Source organism: Megalops cyprinoides, chromosome 17, assembly GCF_013368585.1.
Source record: "Megalops cyprinoides isolate fMegCyp1 chromosome 17, fMegCyp1.pri, whole genome shotgun sequence".
Taxonomy (NCBI): Eukaryota; Metazoa; Chordata; class Actinopteri; order Elopiformes; family Megalopidae; genus Megalops; species Megalops cyprinoides.
Genome location: NC_050599.1, coordinates 8,166,867 through 8,185,987, shown reverse-complemented (window position 1 = coordinate 8,185,987; position 19,121 = coordinate 8,166,867). Strand labels below are relative to the sequence as shown.

The 19,121-nt window shown below is 41.1% G+C and overlaps 1 protein-coding gene across 1 annotated transcript in view; it reads right to left on the bottom strand.

The window, feature by feature from the left end:
• Positions 1-1,868: 1,868 nt before the first annotated feature.
• The window catches only part of enpp1 (ectonucleotide pyrophosphatase/phosphodiesterase 1), a 32,192-nt gene continuing 14,939 nt past the window's right edge, over positions 1,869-19,121 (bottom strand). Inside the window, 18 exon segments of the mRNA XM_036549537.1 lie at positions 1,869-2,502; positions 3,025-3,169; positions 4,019-4,151; positions 5,627-5,701; positions 6,489-6,624; positions 7,882-8,030; positions 8,433-8,472; positions 9,407-9,591; positions 10,506-10,593; positions 12,573-12,642; positions 13,113-13,240; positions 13,387-13,418; positions 13,546-13,677; positions 14,533-14,641; positions 15,120-15,192; positions 16,425-16,490; positions 17,256-17,365; positions 18,597-18,716. Of these exon segments, the coding sequence (XP_036405430.1) occupies positions 2,350-2,502; positions 3,025-3,169; positions 4,019-4,151; positions 5,627-5,701; positions 6,489-6,624; positions 7,882-8,030; positions 8,433-8,472; positions 9,407-9,591; positions 10,506-10,593; positions 12,573-12,642; positions 13,113-13,240; positions 13,387-13,418; positions 13,546-13,677; positions 14,533-14,641; positions 15,120-15,192; positions 16,425-16,490; positions 17,256-17,365; positions 18,597-18,716 (1,944 nt within the window). The 3' untranslated portion in view covers positions 1,869-2,349.

Below are 19,121 nucleotides of genomic sequence, written 5' to 3'. Positions count from 1 at the left end.
TACATGCGTATTAGTTCCCTTTGTGGCAGTCTACAGCTAGTCCCTGCGGATTGTTGCTAAAGCATAAATCCAATGCTTTTTGAAAGGTTTATTGATAAATACACTTTCACCCCGATGGACCGAAATGTATGGGATCACTATGTCTTTTTTGAGTGACACAATGGTAAATTACTAAGTCAGGGCTGCCCCCTAGTGGTACATATCTTTCACAGTTCACTCCCTGGCTGGGCAATGCCACATGCTATGAAGTTGTGTATTAACGCCATTAATGCACAATTGTAATACAAAATGAAACAGCCAGCCCATAAACAACACATAGTGTGGGTTATCCATCTTGTCCACCAAGACGTCTACATTAAAGTTACTTCTGACTTGGATATATTGAGAATCCTGGGAAGTCCAACGAGGCCTTTAATTGAACTATGCAACACAAAATGCAGGTTACACCAAACAGAGGTCTATGTTACAGTGACAGGAAGTGCATGCTGCACGGAACAGGGCCCACGTTACATAAAATAAATGTCAATGTTACATATAAATTGAACAGATGGCCATGATGAACAGCAGTTTGATTTACACTGAACATATGCCTAAGGAGCAGAAACTGTCCACTAGGGCTTTCAGCACAGCTATATCTAATTGGTTAGACTGACCTGATGTCCAGCTAGATGCTGGCAGAGAGGTGTTTTTTTCCTTTCTTGTCTTTGCGTAAAAACCACCAGTGAAAGATGGCAAGTTTTTGTAACTTCAAGTCACTACATCCTTTCAGATTCTCTTTTTATTAACGTATTATCTACATAAATAGACCAAGCGCCCAATCAAAATTTGCCAAACATATTTTCACAAATGCAATATCTCAAGTGTCTGGACACAGTACATTTCCAAGAAGGAAAAACAATCAGTAGAAGAGGTAATTGTTACAGAGCCTTAGATTCCCTCTCTTTCTCTGACCAGTAAAGCTTGGTCTTGACCTGCATCTGATGCCTTTGGCCTCTAAATGGAAATAGTTCGGTTACACAACGTTATAGGAGGCCTGCGCAGCTTTCTGTGGTGAAGTGGAGCAGCTGGCACAGTGGAGGAGCTAAACTGTGTGAGGTGCTGATGAGCTGGCTGGAGTGAGGCTGGAACAGCAGAGAATGCCTCCATCACATGGGAATCCGCCCAAGCTGCTATACAACTGTGTCCATACAACTACAACTACAGCTGGGTGAAAGTGTAGCACAGTGGGAAGGTACAGGGCTTACAACCAAAAGGTTGCTGGTTTGATTCCCCATGGGGGTACTGCTGTTGTACACCTAGGCAAGGTACTTAACCCAGAATTTCCTCAGTAAATATCCAGCTGTATAAATGAATAACATGTAAAAACTGTAACCTGTGTAAGTCACTCTGGATAAGGGCATCTTCTAAATGGCAATAATGTTAAGTAACATACAGTAAGGCTCAACACAGCCAACATTTCTTTGGAAAAAAAAAAAACCTTGGACATTATTTCAAAAGCAAAAAAACACAGATGCACAACTTTCACAAATGATTTATAACAGTATACTGACCTTTCAATATTTTCAAGCAAATTCCAGACGAAACCATGTGAAAATAGTTATTAAAAAAGCTGCTGCATTAATACCCTACTATTAATATTACCACGCGTATGACACATAACTACTAGTAGTAATCCTAATGCTACAAACAGTAATGAAAAAGTACATATAATTATTACACGTCCATTTAATAGCCTATTGGATGGCAGTAACTGTATGACAGTTCAAAAGGAAAAAGTATCCACTGTACATAAACATAACATCCTCCAATTAATAAAAAATGAATCAAAACATTTGGTTTATGGCACATTGAGGATAAAATTTGTGTAGTATATATTTTTTAATGTAGAACAGAGGAAGAAAAGCCTATTTTGTCTCTAATCTGTTTTTGATAATTATTGTGGGTGTGCAGGCTCACTATCTCCAACTATAGCCAAATCCTTAAATTACCAGCAGCCAAGCCCAAGAACACTGGCAAGTGGAACCGAGCATATCTCAGTAGCAAACATTTTCAAAATGTCTGAGGTTTCCTGAAACCATCTATCTATTAAAAATCACTTTGGACAGTGTATTATAAATAAATTTTCTATGGCGACACACGTTTCCACTGCTCTCTCTTCCTTTCGAGAGGAAAAATATTCTGCAGCAGCAAGTTCTTTGGTTTGAGCTTCCTTCATTCTGAGCTCTCAGCTCAGCTCTGTACGGACCATAAACTCATAGTATAAACATAAAATTCTCTGCACCACATCAAGCGAAAACAGTCCTTCTTTCTAACCATCTTCCTTTATGAGGTGTACGCATAAATATGAACTTAGAAAGTCTGCAAAAATGTCTTTAGCTGTAATGTCTCAGGGACCGATAGCCGGTCATGGTAGAAGCTTAGTCCCGTTAGAAGTTCAATGTCCCGAACCCGAGCCACATGGAACTGCATCCACTCCGGGACCCACTGGAAGTCTGACCCGCTCTGGAAGGTGAAGAAAGAGAAACAACAAACAAACACACGAAGATTACTCCTCAGATGAAAAGTACCCGTTTATATATGGTGTGTGAGTTTCCTGGCAAGTCTTTTAAAGAGCGTCTACAGCTGGAGTTCCTCCAGCAGTGAGCAAATGACGGAAATTAACTAACGTCTGGACATCCTGTCTGTTAGATCATATCGTTGGAGCCTCAGGTGTTTACAGCCACTTGTAAACTCATCAAGGATCAGTTTATAAAACCGTGAGTCTTGGCATGTTTGGGGCAAATGGCTTTAACATTTGCATTTGGAGTCAGCCGAAGATGGGAGCCTTTGAGAAATATTTCACAAATACTCATTTTTACAAAAAAGAGACCCTACAGTCTTATAAGAACTGATCGAGGATCAGCTCACCCAAATTTCCCTTGGGATTAATAAAGTATTATCTTATTTTATCTTATCTTATCTTATCTAACTATTCCAAGCCCAAACTAGTACGTGCATAAAGAAGGAACTGATCCAAGGTCTTACAGCACAGGTCTCTGTGGTGTCTGGCCGGTGGGGCAGGATGTAGGATGTGGCCTCCAGAGGTCCCTTGCACTCATTGGGAGATAAGGAGGCGTTCTTACAGCTGGTCAGGATCACAAAGAAGTGTGTAGGAACAGGGGCCTCGTTTCTTCAAGATAAAGAGAGTTGCACGTACATAGGTTTACATGCACACAGAGGGATCTTAACTACTGTCGCAGCTTCAGCACACCTCAGTGCATATCGCTCTGATTTGCAGTGCCAGTCAGAAGTCAGAACTCTTTCTTTATTTTTACTATTTTCCAAATTTTTGAATAATAGTAAACATATCAAAACAACAAAACGACACAAATGTGTCTAAAAAAAGTGTGAAACAAATCAAAACTATCTCGTACGTATATCTGGTATGTTAGATTCTTCTTAGATTTTTTCAATTAAACTTTTTTGTAAAGAAATTCATACATAGGCATCAACTTCACTATTTATATTCATCTAAGAAACAAATTTCAAGCATTTAAGCTTCAGTTTTTACATCACCGTATCTTTGAATGCATGTATGCCATTATCTTAATGAGGTGTGTCCAACCTTTTGACTGGTACTGTAGGTGACTGGATGTCTGTTGGCATTGTATTATTGCTGTTCTTTCTCATTTCCTGTTATGCCTAAGTACTGGGTGACAGCTACTTTGCTGTACTGCTTTGCTGTTGAGTGTTGCACAGTATCCATTAATCATGTAACTGATTAAGTGATATTATGTCTGTGAAAGCACTGGCAGCCTGGATTTGCAAGGCTAAAGCTTCCCCAGTGTTTAGAACATACGGCCTTCTACTGTTCCAAAATGGCTTCCCCTAACACTCATGGGATCGTCAATGCAGATGACTGTCCATCAATGTTTTCTCACTGTTCTCAATGGTCAAAGAACCAAACAACCTTACTAGACAGTGTATTATTAAATGCTATAATATAGACTATCATATGGATTACAGTTAAAAAACATACTGTTTGGCTGTGCCCATCACGTCGTAGTTGCCATCGTAGTTTCGATCAAATACGGGCCCGCTCATGACATTGACTCCATTTCGCTCTTGTGAATACTTCACCAGAAGCACGTCATGGACGTGAGTCCAAACAGCTACAAAGACAGAATCGCATAAAAAGAACCAAAATGCTGAAACACATTTTTTACTCTGATTTTCACATTCCAGTTTGTTCTGCCAGAACTTTAGCAAGGTTTATTCTAAATTTCACCGCCTCTGTAGCGCTGTGATTTAAAACAAAAATATTACCACAGCCAGCCTGCCATCCTAAAAGATGAAATATGCTTTGGTAATATAACTGTCATTTGTCTGCTTACTCATACTTTGGTAAAAACGTTTTAACTGTGAAACAAAGCTAATGACATCAAATGGCTTCTGAGCTGAAAGTACATTGCTAACTACGGTCACACGGACGACACAGGAGCCCTTGTCACTTGTCGTTTGTGGGCGTTCCTGGCTTGTGCTTACTAGGTTACAGAACTAATCAAAATATTGGATCATTTGTTTCAGCAACGTGTGTCACGCTGCCTTCACTCCCATTGGTAGTCGCCATGTCGCATTGCTCAGTATTTGCATAAAATAGACCTCTAATCTATTTTTGTCCCGCCTAGTTGGCTTTGCAATGGCCACTTGTCTCTTGTCGCTGTAAATTGCCAACTCTCATTGAAAATGAATGGCAGAAGGTCGCTTTGTCTCTCTCCTGTGTCATCCGTGTGACCGTGTGAGGATTAATGTATAAACTGTTGGAATTGTCCCTTTCAGGTTTCTGAAATCTGAGGTATTGCAGATTTAGTGCAATCAGCAATGCAATCACTAGGGGGCGACATTTGTTAGGTCAAAAGCAAAATAATAGCAGTTTCAAACTTTGTCCACTAAATACCAACAGTCTACAGCATAGGTTAATCATTTGCTTATCTTCGGTTTATCATTGAGACAACATTACTTGTGATGTGGTTTCATGGTAACCACTACTGTTTGACTAAAGACGAAACACAGTAACAAAAGAATAAATGTTAGTCCTTAAGCATGCAAAGTCACCACCACTAAGGTTAGGGATCAGTATATATAATGCAGAACACTACTATGTATTTACTCCCAAGAATGAAAGATACTTTAAATAGCACAAGGAAAACTACACACACCTGTGGGTCTCACACAAGTATTTAAAAAAGCCATTTTGTCAAGCTTCATCACAGCTGCAGACGGAAACACCTAAAGTAATTTGGGGGCAGTCCCTGATAAAGAGTGGTATGGAAAATTACAAGGTGAGGGGAACACTGCTAAAAAAACTCCACTGCTTATAATGATTACCACTGGTGAGATTAGGAAAGCACTTATATTGGGACATATATCTGCAGTTAGTTACATAAGTACTCTTCCTCCATCTGCTGTGAAACACTGACAGGCTCCAACAAACCTTAGAAACCAGATCCTGTTACACACACTGTTCATCAAAGCCTATGGAACTTTTACAGGATACTCATTCTTTATACATAATTTAATTGTAGATGACAGAAAAGAGCCTGTGTTAAATGGATCAGAACCAAACAGACTCTACCTCACCACTTACCTTTGAAGGCAGGAAACATTGGTGCCAGGTTACTTGTTATTAATGATTCTGACTCCTTGTCACTTGATCCCAGATCTAAGAAATTAAATGAAAACATTCATAAAAATATTATTTGTGGAAAGAAAACCAAAATGCAGGTAAAAAAAAGTACATTTCTGTCTTCATTATTTTTTGTGAACAAAAGTTCTTATAAAGTACTCATGCACTTAGTTATCCCTGTATTATACCTGTTTACTGCACATTTTGTTAGTAGTGGATTCATTTAGATGTGTTTATTACTCGCAGTCGAACTGATATGGCAAAGCTGTTTATACAACATGGTTTGTATATGTAGGAATCATAACATTTTTTAATTTTCCTATGTACGTTTAGAGCATTCCTCTATCGTCGTTGACAGTTGTTGCAATTCTGGTAAAAAGTGTTGCTTTTTGTTAGTTAAGAATAATATTAATAATAATCTGCAATAAACGCCAAGAAAAACATGTGCCTCCTCCTGCACAGCAGTTACAGCAGAGGAGCCTGTCCTCTGTCCTCATCATAATCCGGCTGCAGGGTGGGGCCTGAGCTCCTGGTCCAGCTGCTTCCAGCCCACAGGCTACGATACTGTTCTGGTAATCATCATCGCAGCATTCAGCCCAGATCCAGATCATGAGAGGGAGGGTGGGGATGCTGTCCACTTGGTGTCAGAGTCAGGGACCTTGCAGTGGTGATATTTCCCATAAGCGCCGGGTGTGCAATAGCCCTGCGGTCAAGTCCTGCAGGGAGAGCTCCAGGCCCAGGCTCCGGCTCCACCCTGCAGCCAAGCCCCTCTCAGCCTTGGTGTGGTTTGATAAGGCTGTGAATCTGAGAGCAGAGCTCTTACTAGGAGGGTGCAGGAAGCCGAAGGACAGCGAGGTGTCGTTTTTGTATCTGCGGCAGGTCTGGCTCGCTGTTGCCGGGATCCGCACGTCGGCGCGGACACAGCCCTCGGTCTCCGGACGCAAGGGGGGAACGCCGTTCTGCGAAATAACAGAAAGATAAAGAGGCTAATTGAACTACAGATATAATTGGCCAGACCCGAATTCGGATGTTTTTCTGTGGTTGCGTTTCTGACCTCCGGTCCCAGGAAGCAGCAGCTTCATCAGGGTTTAATTATCTAATTGCATCAACAGGGAGGCTCCGGGGCTGATTCAATCCAAGCAGAACGCAAATTTCCCTTGAAAATAGATGATCTTAGATGGCTTCAGTGCTAAGCCAATTTGATAGAATCTAAGCCTAGAACTGATTTAACAACAAGAATGAGTCAAATTTTCTCCTTTAAACAGAGCTGTCATCCAATGCTAGCTGCTACAGAGATCTTCTTGTAGCAGAAACCACACCTGTGTCAACTGTAGTACGGTGTAGTTTCTGTATGAGATCTGTATAATGCCTCAATTGCTGCTTTCTAATGTTCAGTGCCACTAGAACTGCTTGACCACATGGCAGTGCTTAAAGGGAACTGGAAAAAAACTGCTAGTGACACATGAACACACTCTATATACTTAAAAGATTGTTGTACTCACAATTCAAATGAAAGACTGATGTAAAAAGTTGACTGATGTAAACGTATGTTTTTTTCATTACATTCAAGGAAACCACATCCTACCCTGACTGCAGTTCACAGAATGCAATGATTTCATGTGTAGAAAAAGCTAGCATTGCAGTGCATTTTTCCAGCACTCATGGAGAAACCAGCAAAAAATTTACATTCCATGCACGTCCTCAAGGATACAGCAGCATCCTCCCACCAGGGACCTGAACAGGTGGCCCTCTGGTTCCATACCCGTAACCGACACTCTACACCGCAACCATCGTTCACATTTACGCACTTATACAAAACTCACGTTCAGGAAAGGACCTGCAGATGCTTACTGGCCCCCGGGATTACCAAGGAACTGCACGAAAAACAGTGATAAACAAGCGGGCGATCTCCTCCAGATTTCTGCGTGAGCTCAGAGCCTTGGAGCGCGCTGCAGTTGGAGCGGAGATGAATGACGCTGAGGTCACACCACATAATGAGGAACATGACTGCTGTGAGAGCAAGCACGAGGACAAGATATATGGCTGCCAGATAGCACGGCCACTCAGCACTGCGCCGCTCATGCTAAACCGTTTAAGTACGGTTTACGATGGCTTTTATGTTGTGTGTAAGCTAAAACCAGAAAAACCATTCCCCTGTTTATTTCAAATGTTTGTGCTATTTATGAACATGAAAATAAGGTCAGAAATAGACTCACCAGAGGGGGAATTGTGTACGCCACCCAGAGTGGCATGAGTGTGTCTCTGCTGTACCCGCTGATGTACTGGGAGTGATACAAGATGCAGTTGTTTGCGTTCTTTTGTAGGACTCTTGGAATTCCGTATGGAGAGTGAAGTGGCTTTGCCGCTGAATCTGAAAAATGAGTAAATATAGTTTTAGAGATAAGCATCAGATGCAATTTATGTAGATTGTTTACACCTTCCAGGCAGTATCGATGGTTGTTTGTGTTTACAGCATTGGAGCAACATATTTATAGCCCCTACATCCTAGGGAGAAACTCATGTATAGCATTCAAAGTCTGGGGGATGATGTTAACAAGAATTAAACATGGAAACTTTATGCATAGAATATATTCCTGCATTCACTGGGATTTACTTCAGCTTGAAATAGAGGATACAGACACTTACTGAGGGTTCACCTTTTCTTTCAAATAAATACTATTAAAATATTGCATGATGGGAAGTCAGTACTTTGAAAAGCACATATACAAACTGTATATATGTGTGCATACACTGAAATACAGAACACTTTACTTACTGGAACTCAGCTGCCGGTTCATTTCCTCCTCCTGAAATTATTGACATTAGTTTTTACGATACTGTTTTCGCTCCAGCTTTTTAGGAACAAAAACACAATAAATGTTGCCCATATAAATGTTACAGCTAATACACATGTAATAAACTACCCAATGAATATTCTGAAATGATACTGAAATCACAGTTTAATATATGAATTTATGAACTTTGTATCTATGCATCTTATTTTATTTTGCATATATATTAAGGTCTTAAAATTATGAAGAGTTTGTTATAGGCGGTTTATCTCCTAAGGTACCGTGTGGTAAACCTCAAAATAAATATCTCACAATGTTTTCCAACCATTTCTGAAAGTATTACAAAAATGTTTCCTCCTTAATTTGACCTGTAACTATCAATGGAGCGCACTGTGTTCAATCTGCTGGCCTTTGAAGCGTTAACATAGCACGGTGTTCATGGCATTCAGATTGATGACACGGTCAGATGAACGTTCAAAAAGAACATCAGGACTATGACCTTTGCCTGACCTCTTTCCTGTTGTCCCAAACTGACTTCGCTCTTATGTCAGTGGAATACCACACCCTGTACTCACCCTCTGCCCCTGCCGATCATTCATGCAGTAAACTTGAAGTTTGAATGTCAATATTATTAACACAAAGCCTCAAAAAAGTGAGACAAGGGAAACCTTCAAATTGACATGGGGTGGACTTTTGCTGGCTGGCTGAGGTCTACAATGTCTTAAAGCATGATGACTGAACACCTGGGCACAGGTAAAAATGTTCTGTTCCTGATATATGTTATTGATCTTATGTGCTAGGTTGTCTGGGTGTGAGAACTCTATGCCCATGGAATCTAGATTGAATGTGCTCTCATTGTTAATATCAAGGTTGCTTTTCCTTCATTCGTTTAGGTGTCGCCATGGTGTTTTGAGCTCTTCCTTGAGTGGGTCACTGGTGCAGGACTTACCTGCACTTTGGAAAGAGAGCTACACCCGCAGCCTAGAGTGTCGGTCACCAAGGGCCCACCTGCGACACAGGGGGAGGGCGGGGACTGTTCGGCGGGGAACACCGGGCTGTAGACAGGTCTCCTGAGGATGTGGTTCAGGCTGCCATGGGTACCATTGTTGGGGGCAGGAGTAATGTCCAATAAATCTGGCAACCAAGAATGATGAGATCGTGAGTAGATGAAACATATAAAGCAAAAAGAACATTTACTAACCGATATTAAGGTGGCCATCCAGGTGGCGAGATGGTCTAGACTGGGCCTGCAGCTTTTTATGAGCGCATTACAGCCTCACACCCTCGGCCAGGAAACCCCAGGGGCCTTTAGTTCCCTGCAGGAGGTTGTACATCTACTTTTCACTGACAATGGTGCCATTATTATGGAGAAACCGAAGAGCGAAGCCAACAACAGCAGACGCAAGCTTTAGATATTCTGTCCTGTCAGCATGGGGTTAGCCCTGTTATCACTCCGCACACCCCTAAAACAAGACCGCCTGCTGGAGGGCTCTGGGAGCAGCTGTGGGTGTGTAGCTCTTCCTTGGGGGGGTTTTTATAACAATGGAACAATGGTGTCTGCACCCTGTGAACCTCCTCTCCTCCCGAGAGACTATTTCAGCTGAAAAAAAATAAATAAATAAAATTTAAAAAAAAAGAACAAGAGGCAGCCACAATGTTCCCCTTTCACGTTCGCATCCAAGTATCAGACACCTGTGACTACCATGTCACAGCAACGGGCTGCCGAGTTCACGTCAGGATTCCCCATCCTGCTGTTCAACCCTCACGGCATGCTGCAGTTCAGTGAGCAACAGTCTGTTTGAGTGAACATCTGTTTCGTGACTCATATATAGAGCTTTAATTTATGCTCTGTTGATACCTTGTGATTTCCCTTTGTTGATTTAAGGCCTAGACAACATCTATATTTTCAGTTTACCGGGACCTGAATGTAATACTGACTACCTCAACTTTTCTTACCAACACGATCAGCTCAGTTCAAGATAAAATTAGTCTCAGATAATGTTTCTGAATAATGCATCTCAAAAAGGAGGACAGACAAGCTAGCTTACCACACAACAGGTTGTACACTTCAATATTTTCAAAAGGTGGCACAACCATCTTGGAGTTGAAGCCTGGTCCATAGCCAATGAATACTGACTGTGAAATGAAAAACATTTTGAAAACATTATGAAATGTATACAGATCAATCTGCTCAAATGTTTGTACATGTAGTTCAAAACATGTTTGCAGGCAGTAGTCTCAAGACTGAAGAAACAGCTGCAGACAACGAAGACATCAGCAGAGGAGTCTCTTGTGTAAACCTTGGAGGTTCCAGTGCCTTGGCATTTTTGAATTCAAATGTGAAATAACTGAATGTCATTGTGAAATTGTTGTGGCACCGATAGAGACTGTGTGAATATTTAACAACGACAGTTAATAAAATCATAGGCATGGGAAAAGCCACAAAGGTCGTCAAACTGGAACAGAACATGGCTGAAAGTTTCAGTGGAGGAAGTACTGAAACGAAAGCTCAAAGGGTCCCCTAGAGCTGTAATGGACTCACACCCCAAACAGTCCAGCTAAACATGAAACCTTTTGTCATCATATTCCTAGAATGCCTTCCATTACTTTCAAAAACAGCCACACCAATAATAGGCCCAAGCCCTCCTATAAATCTTTTGATATAAATATGACATTCTAAAAAAAAAAAAAACAGGAAAAAGTATAGTGTTTCTTCTACTTCAATTGCCTACAACAGCAGCTGCCCAGGACATGGGCGTCTGCTTAGGAAACAGACAATGAAGTGTTATTTTTGTGGCAAAGGATATAGTCTCCTGAGCAGACGTGGCTTAGAGGACTACACTCGGCGTGTGTCTAATTTTAACGGAGACAGTCATCTCATTCATTCACCTGCATTTAGAGAAGCTTCTAAGAAGGATAATTATATCGCCGAGACATTCCAGGCCTGACCGAAGGCGGAAATGTACACAACCCTAAAATACAGGCCGGCCAGAAACAGCGAGGGCTCGGATTCAAAATCCAGACAAAAAAAGAAAAGGTCAGCAAACAATCATTACGAAAAAAGGAAAAGTTCAACAAAAGTTACAAGAAAAAGGGCCTTTTTTTTAATAGATACAGTTGTTTCCCTCCCCTCAATGAAGACCCTGCTATATGAGTATAGCAACACCTGCCAGTGAACGTGCCCCTCTCTCTTTTGGCAGGCTGGAACACCCCTGTCCTCCCCAACTGTCCCGCAAGCTCTACTGCTACTTTCTGCTTGGGTCAGCAGCATTCCATGTCTCCTTTTAAACCCCTGAGCGGAGGGCTGGCTTTGGCCCGCGCCAATGTTCCTCTGCAGAAACTACGCACAGGCCGCTTCACTTTCACGCGCAACATTTCTCAGCCGCTGCGAGCTCGGGCTCCAATGTTTTTGGTGCATCTGAAGGCGAAGATGTTTCAAGTTGGGTCCTTTCCTTTGAGTTCTGAACATGTGCTATTACTAGATGAGGAGGCTGGACTGAAACTTCCAGGGGCCGATTATGAAATAATTATTTATCTTATGAAAACTGGTTTTTAGGAGTTGCTGCACAATCTCCTCATTCAGAATTAACATTACATGTTTACAGATGTTTTGTGGTGAAGAAATTCTTAAAAAGCAATAAATATTTGCTTATTTACTAAAGCTAAAACATGTATTTTGGTGTCACACTCTCCTTATGTGCATCTGCCACTACTGGAATCTTGGGTATGGACTCTTGTGTACAGAACACATTTATAAATTAAAGCATTTTTAAAAAAAAGCTGTTTAACTAAAAAAAAATACCAACAATTAAATATGTATTGCATGTATACATTTCTTATTGACAGCGATGTTACATTATTTACTTGCTTGGCAGATGTTTAAGCATGGTGTGAACAAAAGTGCTTGCAATGCAGGTTTTTAAATGTGCCTTTTCGGGTTGGCTGCCCATGCTGTGGGGATTCACGTGCGCAGAGATCCTAGCCTGGGTCTGCCACAAGCATCTCAAACAGCACTGACTCGGTTCAGAACAGGTGCGACAGCTGGCCACAGGACTCCGCCGGAACTATACAATGGACCCTTTTGCCCGCAAATGTCCGGTACCTCTCCGACTGACCTGCATGTTTCTGAAAACGTTGTCAGAGCCGTGGAACCCGCCTTTGCAGTACTTGACGTCAGATGATGTCCTGTGTGAACACCAGAGCAGAGGATGATAATAAATATAATAATCATAGTAATAATAATAATTAGAATTACTGTCTAATAAGTAGATGAGAACAGGACTGCCCGTATGCAGAAATCCAAGCCCCTCTGTGCAAGCACCGCTCTTTACTTTCAATCTGGCTCACATTATGGCCTTGAGCTCTCGCTGAGTCTGCACTTTATCAGCTCTAAGTAGTTCATTCATCATCCATCTCAGCTTTTGCAATGAATAGGTTCAGATATATGGCCCGAGACCTCAAGCTAAGTGAAGTGAGGTTTGTCTCCTGACAAACAATTTAAAGCATTCCATTGCTTGCTTATGGCCATCATTACGCCATTAGGATGTGGAATGAAAAAATTGTTGTGTTTAGCCCGAACCTGGGCCAATGACCCAGAAGCTAAAATGGCCGTTGAACCACTGAACTCCAGAACCCAGGATCATGAGTGCACGCACAGTGCCGCCTGCCACTGCGACTTCATGTACAGATGGCCCCTCTCGATCCTGACGTTGTTGGCGAAGTGCAGCCGCTTGGGGAGATGCTCTTTAAGGAAGGGCCTCATGGGCTGGTCAGGGTCTCTGCACTTGGAAAAAGAAAGAGAAGAAAGCGGGAATAATGAATGACGGGAAGAGGAGAGACGCTGCACACACATGCTGTGCGGATGCATTAATAAAATGTTATCGAGTGGCGTGCACACAGAAGACAGCGTAAACCCGCGTTTCCGCTTACCGACAAGTTCTTCACCAGCCCTTCGTAGTCGACTGCGGGAAGTTAAACAAAGGAAACAGCCACTTGTGAATAATACCATAATGATTATGTGGATAAACACTAGATTATTCCACAAAGGCAGGAAATGGCCTGAGTGGATTTAGGGGGGGAAGAACTCACAACTGAAAAACTCTTCGGGAAGCTTCTTCGGCCTAATGCGTGCGGCGGGCCCAGGAATGACTGTGAAATCATTTGTGTTGCTCTGGTACTTGGAGACATACACAGCCTTATCACACGTAGCCTCCTCCATTCCTGTGTAAGAGAAAGCACTGCAAAAATGTGCCATGTTTGCAAAAAACTCAACAGGATAAACTTCAGAACCTGTACACATTCAGACAATCCAGAAACAATATAAAACAAGAAGAAAATGTGAGAAGAGAATTTTTTTGGTCTCCACTGTACTGTATTTCTTTGCAAGCTTCAACATAATTCACCTTTAATGTGTAACATCCCCAAAAGGTCAGCTTCATCAGCGCACATGTGAGATGACCCAATTCCCACTTGAGAAAGCATCATGAAACCAGTAACTGCTGCTTATTCACGAGATCAAGAACTTGCAGCGAAAATTACAACCCTAAAGATCTAGTTATTAAAATCACAGCAAGAAACATGGCTTGCTTCATTTAATTTGTGAACCTTCTGTAAACCTAATTACAAGACAGGACACGTGTGGCAGATGTCTGGACTGCAGCTGCTCTGTGCTTCTGCTTGCACTCTCCACCCAGTTAAAGACTAATTCAGTTCAGTCTGGGTGTTCTGCCTGTTAGCATTCAAAACCACCTTTCAATGGCCTTCTACTACAGGAAATGTAATGTACACCCACTGCTATGACTCAGCGAAGACAAACATTGGTCCCCTCAGAGCAAAGCTCAGTCAGTCCTGAGTGTGACAAGAAACACACAGGGAGTGTACAGCCATTTCAGTGATTGTTAGAAATAAATCTTTCAAATGGCCGTAATTATTATTATGATTATTATCATATATTATTTTCATACTCGAAATAGCCTAATTAGTCTAGTCTAGCTCCCCCAGCCACTCGACAGGCAGGATATCAGCAATAGACTTTCCCCTTTTTAGGTTAATGTTCCGAGTGAACGCCGTGCCTACCGTGATCGGACAGGAGGACCAGGTTTACGCATTTGTGTAGCTTCCTCTTTTTCAGCCCATCCATCAGCTTTCCCATCAACTCGTCAACCCTACGCAAGGCCTCCTTCACCTGGGTGCAAGGCAGTCATGGTGGAATGAAGGCAAAGGAAAAGAGATCAGGAGGCTTTTTACAAAGCTGTTTTAAATTGCCAGTCAGGGGAGTCATGTTATTCACCCTGGCTTTTCAGCATAACAGGAACTGACGCTTGACCTTAAAGTTGAGTTAGACTTCCTGCGACACAGTTCATGTTGTACTAAAGACAGGTACTGCTGGCTGCATGTACAGCAGGCACAAGTTGGGACAACATCAACAATCACATGAACTGCTGAAGAACAGATGGGTCCATGTTAAATGGACCTCAACAATTGACCAAAGACTCAAACAATGAAGGCCTGAATGACAATGGTGGATGAGCTGAGTTTGTCCTCCTCTGACAACCTCCAGCACTGTGAAGCCCCTTTCAAATCCTCAAAAAAAAAAAAACTACATAAATGCAAGTCATGCATTTCATTCATTCATTTGTTCAGCGTTTACCTCTTCAGCTTACCTGGCTGCTCACTGGCCCGAATTTGTGACCAGAAGAGTCCGGCTCTTCAAAGTACAGAGTGTAGAAATCTGGCCTGTGATATCAGAAAAATTGAAAATGACTGGAACATAAGATAAAGACTGGGTCCAATAAACCAACATGAGCAAGCTAAATTTAACTCCACTGCACAAGACTGAATTTATCCCAGAGGAGCAAACGAAATGTAATAGGAGTATGCAAGTATGTAAATCAGACAATTCCATATCATGTCGCCATTTTATGTCTCAACAGACTGAATTGAAAGGTATTTGGCTATTATGTTTTCACACTGTTATGAATCATTTTCCCATTTGGAAAAAAAGCAATTTCTCTATTATTGTCTTCATTCTGTTATTGTTTTCAGTAGCATTTTACCATGTTCATATATTTTTCATTTGTTATCATTTTACAATAGTTGTTCTGTAATTTCACTCTGAAAAGAACCCTGTGGTGACATTAATCTAATCAGAACCATTCAATATACAATCTAAGAGTAAAAACAATTCACAAAACAACCCGTATATACGTGCTTTCAATATACAGAGGATCACCTTCAGCTCAGGAGGTGACTTCAGATTAAGACCATATGATGCAATGAGAAATTTAGCTGAAGCTCAAGTTTTTACACAACATAGGTAATTTGTTTTTCTTTTTGAAGCAGAATACTGGTTACATAATGACATCCTTGCCAATAATAATGAATACATGTGAGAGTTACGTGACTGGTCAGATATTTTCTGATGTAAAATAGCAAGGAACAGTGATTGATGGATGTATCGTACTATCGTGCACTATCATGCACTATCGTGCTGTTCCCATTACAGCCTTTGCAGTAGTGGGGAAACTCTGAAGCAAAGCAGATGCAATCCTCTGATCCACTCAGATGCAGCCAGTGTGCGCCAGCTGTAGAACAGGCGATACTCACCTGACATCATCTGAGCAACTCACAGGTTTCTGACAAACCGCAGGGTTCCCCAGAGCGGTGAGACAAGGAAACCCCAGCCAAGCAATATACCTCCATCCCCGATGTAACTAAGAGAGTTTGACAGATGTGGACCCCTGGTCACTGTCACGCAAATGACAGAGCCAGCTTCGAACCCGTGAAAGAGGAGTTAACCTGCACTCAAGATGAGCGCCTTCCTTACTGAGCCACTGACTGAGGTGACCAACGCCCCTCCAGACCTCCCTCTGTCCAGCGCTTGATGAGCACACATCTAATATGACACTTGAAAGCATGCCTTGAGACTTTTTTCTATGCATAGGATAAAGATAAAAAAAAAACTGTACCTTTCGTCTTCTTTCATATCAAGCCATTCAAGTATGGTTGAGACTCTCTTCTCAAATGTGGTAGACCTAGGATCAAACACATTGGTTGGCCTCTGCATAAAACTATCACATAACTTTCTTTCTTAACAAATAGTTATGATAATATTGGTAACATAAATTGTTTATGGTATCAATTAATTCTGTGCGGACTACCCTGATTATTTCAGTAATTTGTGTAGACTGAGTATATTAAGAATCCCGTACTTAGGAATTTGATGATCCTCCTGTCTGGTGAGCAGCAATTTAAAAGTAAAATAACATTAAAAACTAAAAAAAGTTGGTGTAGGCCTGACAAATGTACTGCTTTCAGTTTTCTTTCTAAAAAACTGTGCAATCATTATAATCATTTGTGCATCCATTAGTATGCTGCATGTCATGACCAATCATCTGATATTTCCATTCTTTTGAATAATATTTTCTTTCTTATCCTAAGTCTTTCCTATTGATGAAACATCGACTGCACAAGTGATGTTTTACATAACACATTACAGAACATGTGAATCTCAACATATAATCAAATACACTATTTAAACATGTCTCAAACCCCCTTCTGGTGTGTCTAGTTTGCTGACTCCATAGGAAACAGTAACTGAAAAATACAGTTTCTTGATTTTTTTTGTTTAAATTTATTGTTTCAAGGTTATGTGTTACTGACTGTGTAAGGAAAATGGAAGCCATCTTTGAAAAATATTCTTCAGAACATTTAAGAAAGGAAAGCAGACTCCTACAACCTCTGATTGTGTGTTAATTTCATGAGGGAAAAAATGCTCAATTTTTAGAGTGCTTACTCACTTGTCATAGACTTCGTAGATATCTGGGGTCAGCCCCTCAATCTTTACGTCTGACCCAGGCCAGAAGAATGTTCCAGACTTCAGTCTACTCTTCTTGGCTGTGACCCAGATCTGGCAAAATATGTTATCACACATCTCAATGTGGAAACACAGAACTGCAGTAAGAAAGTAAGTAAGTAATAATAACAAAAATGACAACAATATTACGATCACTGCACTTCTCTTTACAGTGTTTTAATGAATAAGAATTCCCTGGCATTTACTATCTACTGCCTCAATCTCTACTCTCAGAGTTTTGCTAGGTTCAAGTGCTTCCTTTTTCAACTTAAAATCACCCAAGAGTTCTTTTGTTTTGGAGACACTGAGTGCTAAGTAATGTTATCTACACCATATCACAAAATAGCTAATGTCACTTTGATATACTAGGTCACCCCACAGACTACAGTGGAGTCACATGAGAACGTCTGAAGATAACTCCTCTTCTGACTGTGTCTAAAATCTGCTGTATGTAATGTAAAAAAGGAGACAGATCTGTACCCTGAGGTACAGACGTGAGACCTGAGAACCAGTATGAACCAGTATGAACACTGCATATTTTTATTTCTTACGCTTATTTTGATTCTTACACATCTGACATTTTAACAGCCACTGAACTCACCGTAGTTGAAACCAAAATGAAATTTGTCAAAGTACAATGCAATTGGACCGAAAAATGTCTTTCTTAACTGTTTTGTTTCCTGAAGAGAGTCATGCTGCAAAAAGATTGGGCAGGGATGGGAGCACAGTCATAAAAGAATGTGTTCCTGGGCCATGCATCAAACCGCAAACTGTCTGAACAAGCGCAGCTTACAGGCTGATATTTCTAGAGGCAGAATGCATAATTATTTCAAGTGGCTCATATGAGCTTTAGGGGCTACACCCCATTTTAAGATAAAAAAGAATGCTGTCACTGAAAACCACTGCCTTGCTGATGTCACACATACTTAATTACAGTGCTTACTTCATGATCAAAGCAAAATGATAACTGTTGTGTATTCCACAAGTCATATGCTGGGTTTGTAACTGTTCTGCAGTAGGATTAATTGTGCATCTGACATTATAAAGTTTTCCTTTGAGAGGCTGTGTTAATCAAATCAATTGCATATGTGCTGTCTTCAGACTGTTTTGTAAGTAGTCAGAATACACACATTCATATTTGGACGAATACATCACTTGTTCGAAACCAAATTTGATGAAGGAGCCTTTTACAAAAGAAAATAGACATTCTACAGCATCTTAGCATAGTTATAGATACGTTTTAAACATGCTTTGGGATGAGTGTTTATTTGCTGAGTGTACTTACTGGCTGCCCTTGGTACCAATCTGGGTTGAACTTTTCTTCCCCTTTAAGTGTAAAGGAAGCATTGCGTCTGACGTCGTACATCTTGTTGTCCACAATGCCATGGGATTCTGGATAAAGGCCCTGCAGAGCATAAAAAATACAGCACAGCTCATTCAAACCGGATCCTTAACGAGTACTCTAGAACATTCACACTCACCATTAGAGCATGCTGCCTGACCCAAGCGCAATGGGTCTTGACATTAGTGTGTTGGTCGAGGGTGAGTCAGTTGAAAAATTTGGACAAGAAATTTGGGACCAGGTCAGGAATATTACTTTACTTGCACTTGAAAATGAGTTAAGAGCATTTAATTTCTTGCTCAGTAATGAAGCAGTTAGGATATTTCTTGAACTGTTGTAGCATATCATTTCTCTAATCACAAGCAAAACTGTGATAATCTTCTTAGGATATGCATGATAACTCACAGGAGACCTCATAGCAGACCATTTGTAAATAAGTGTTGTTTAAAAACACACAAAAAGTGCCTG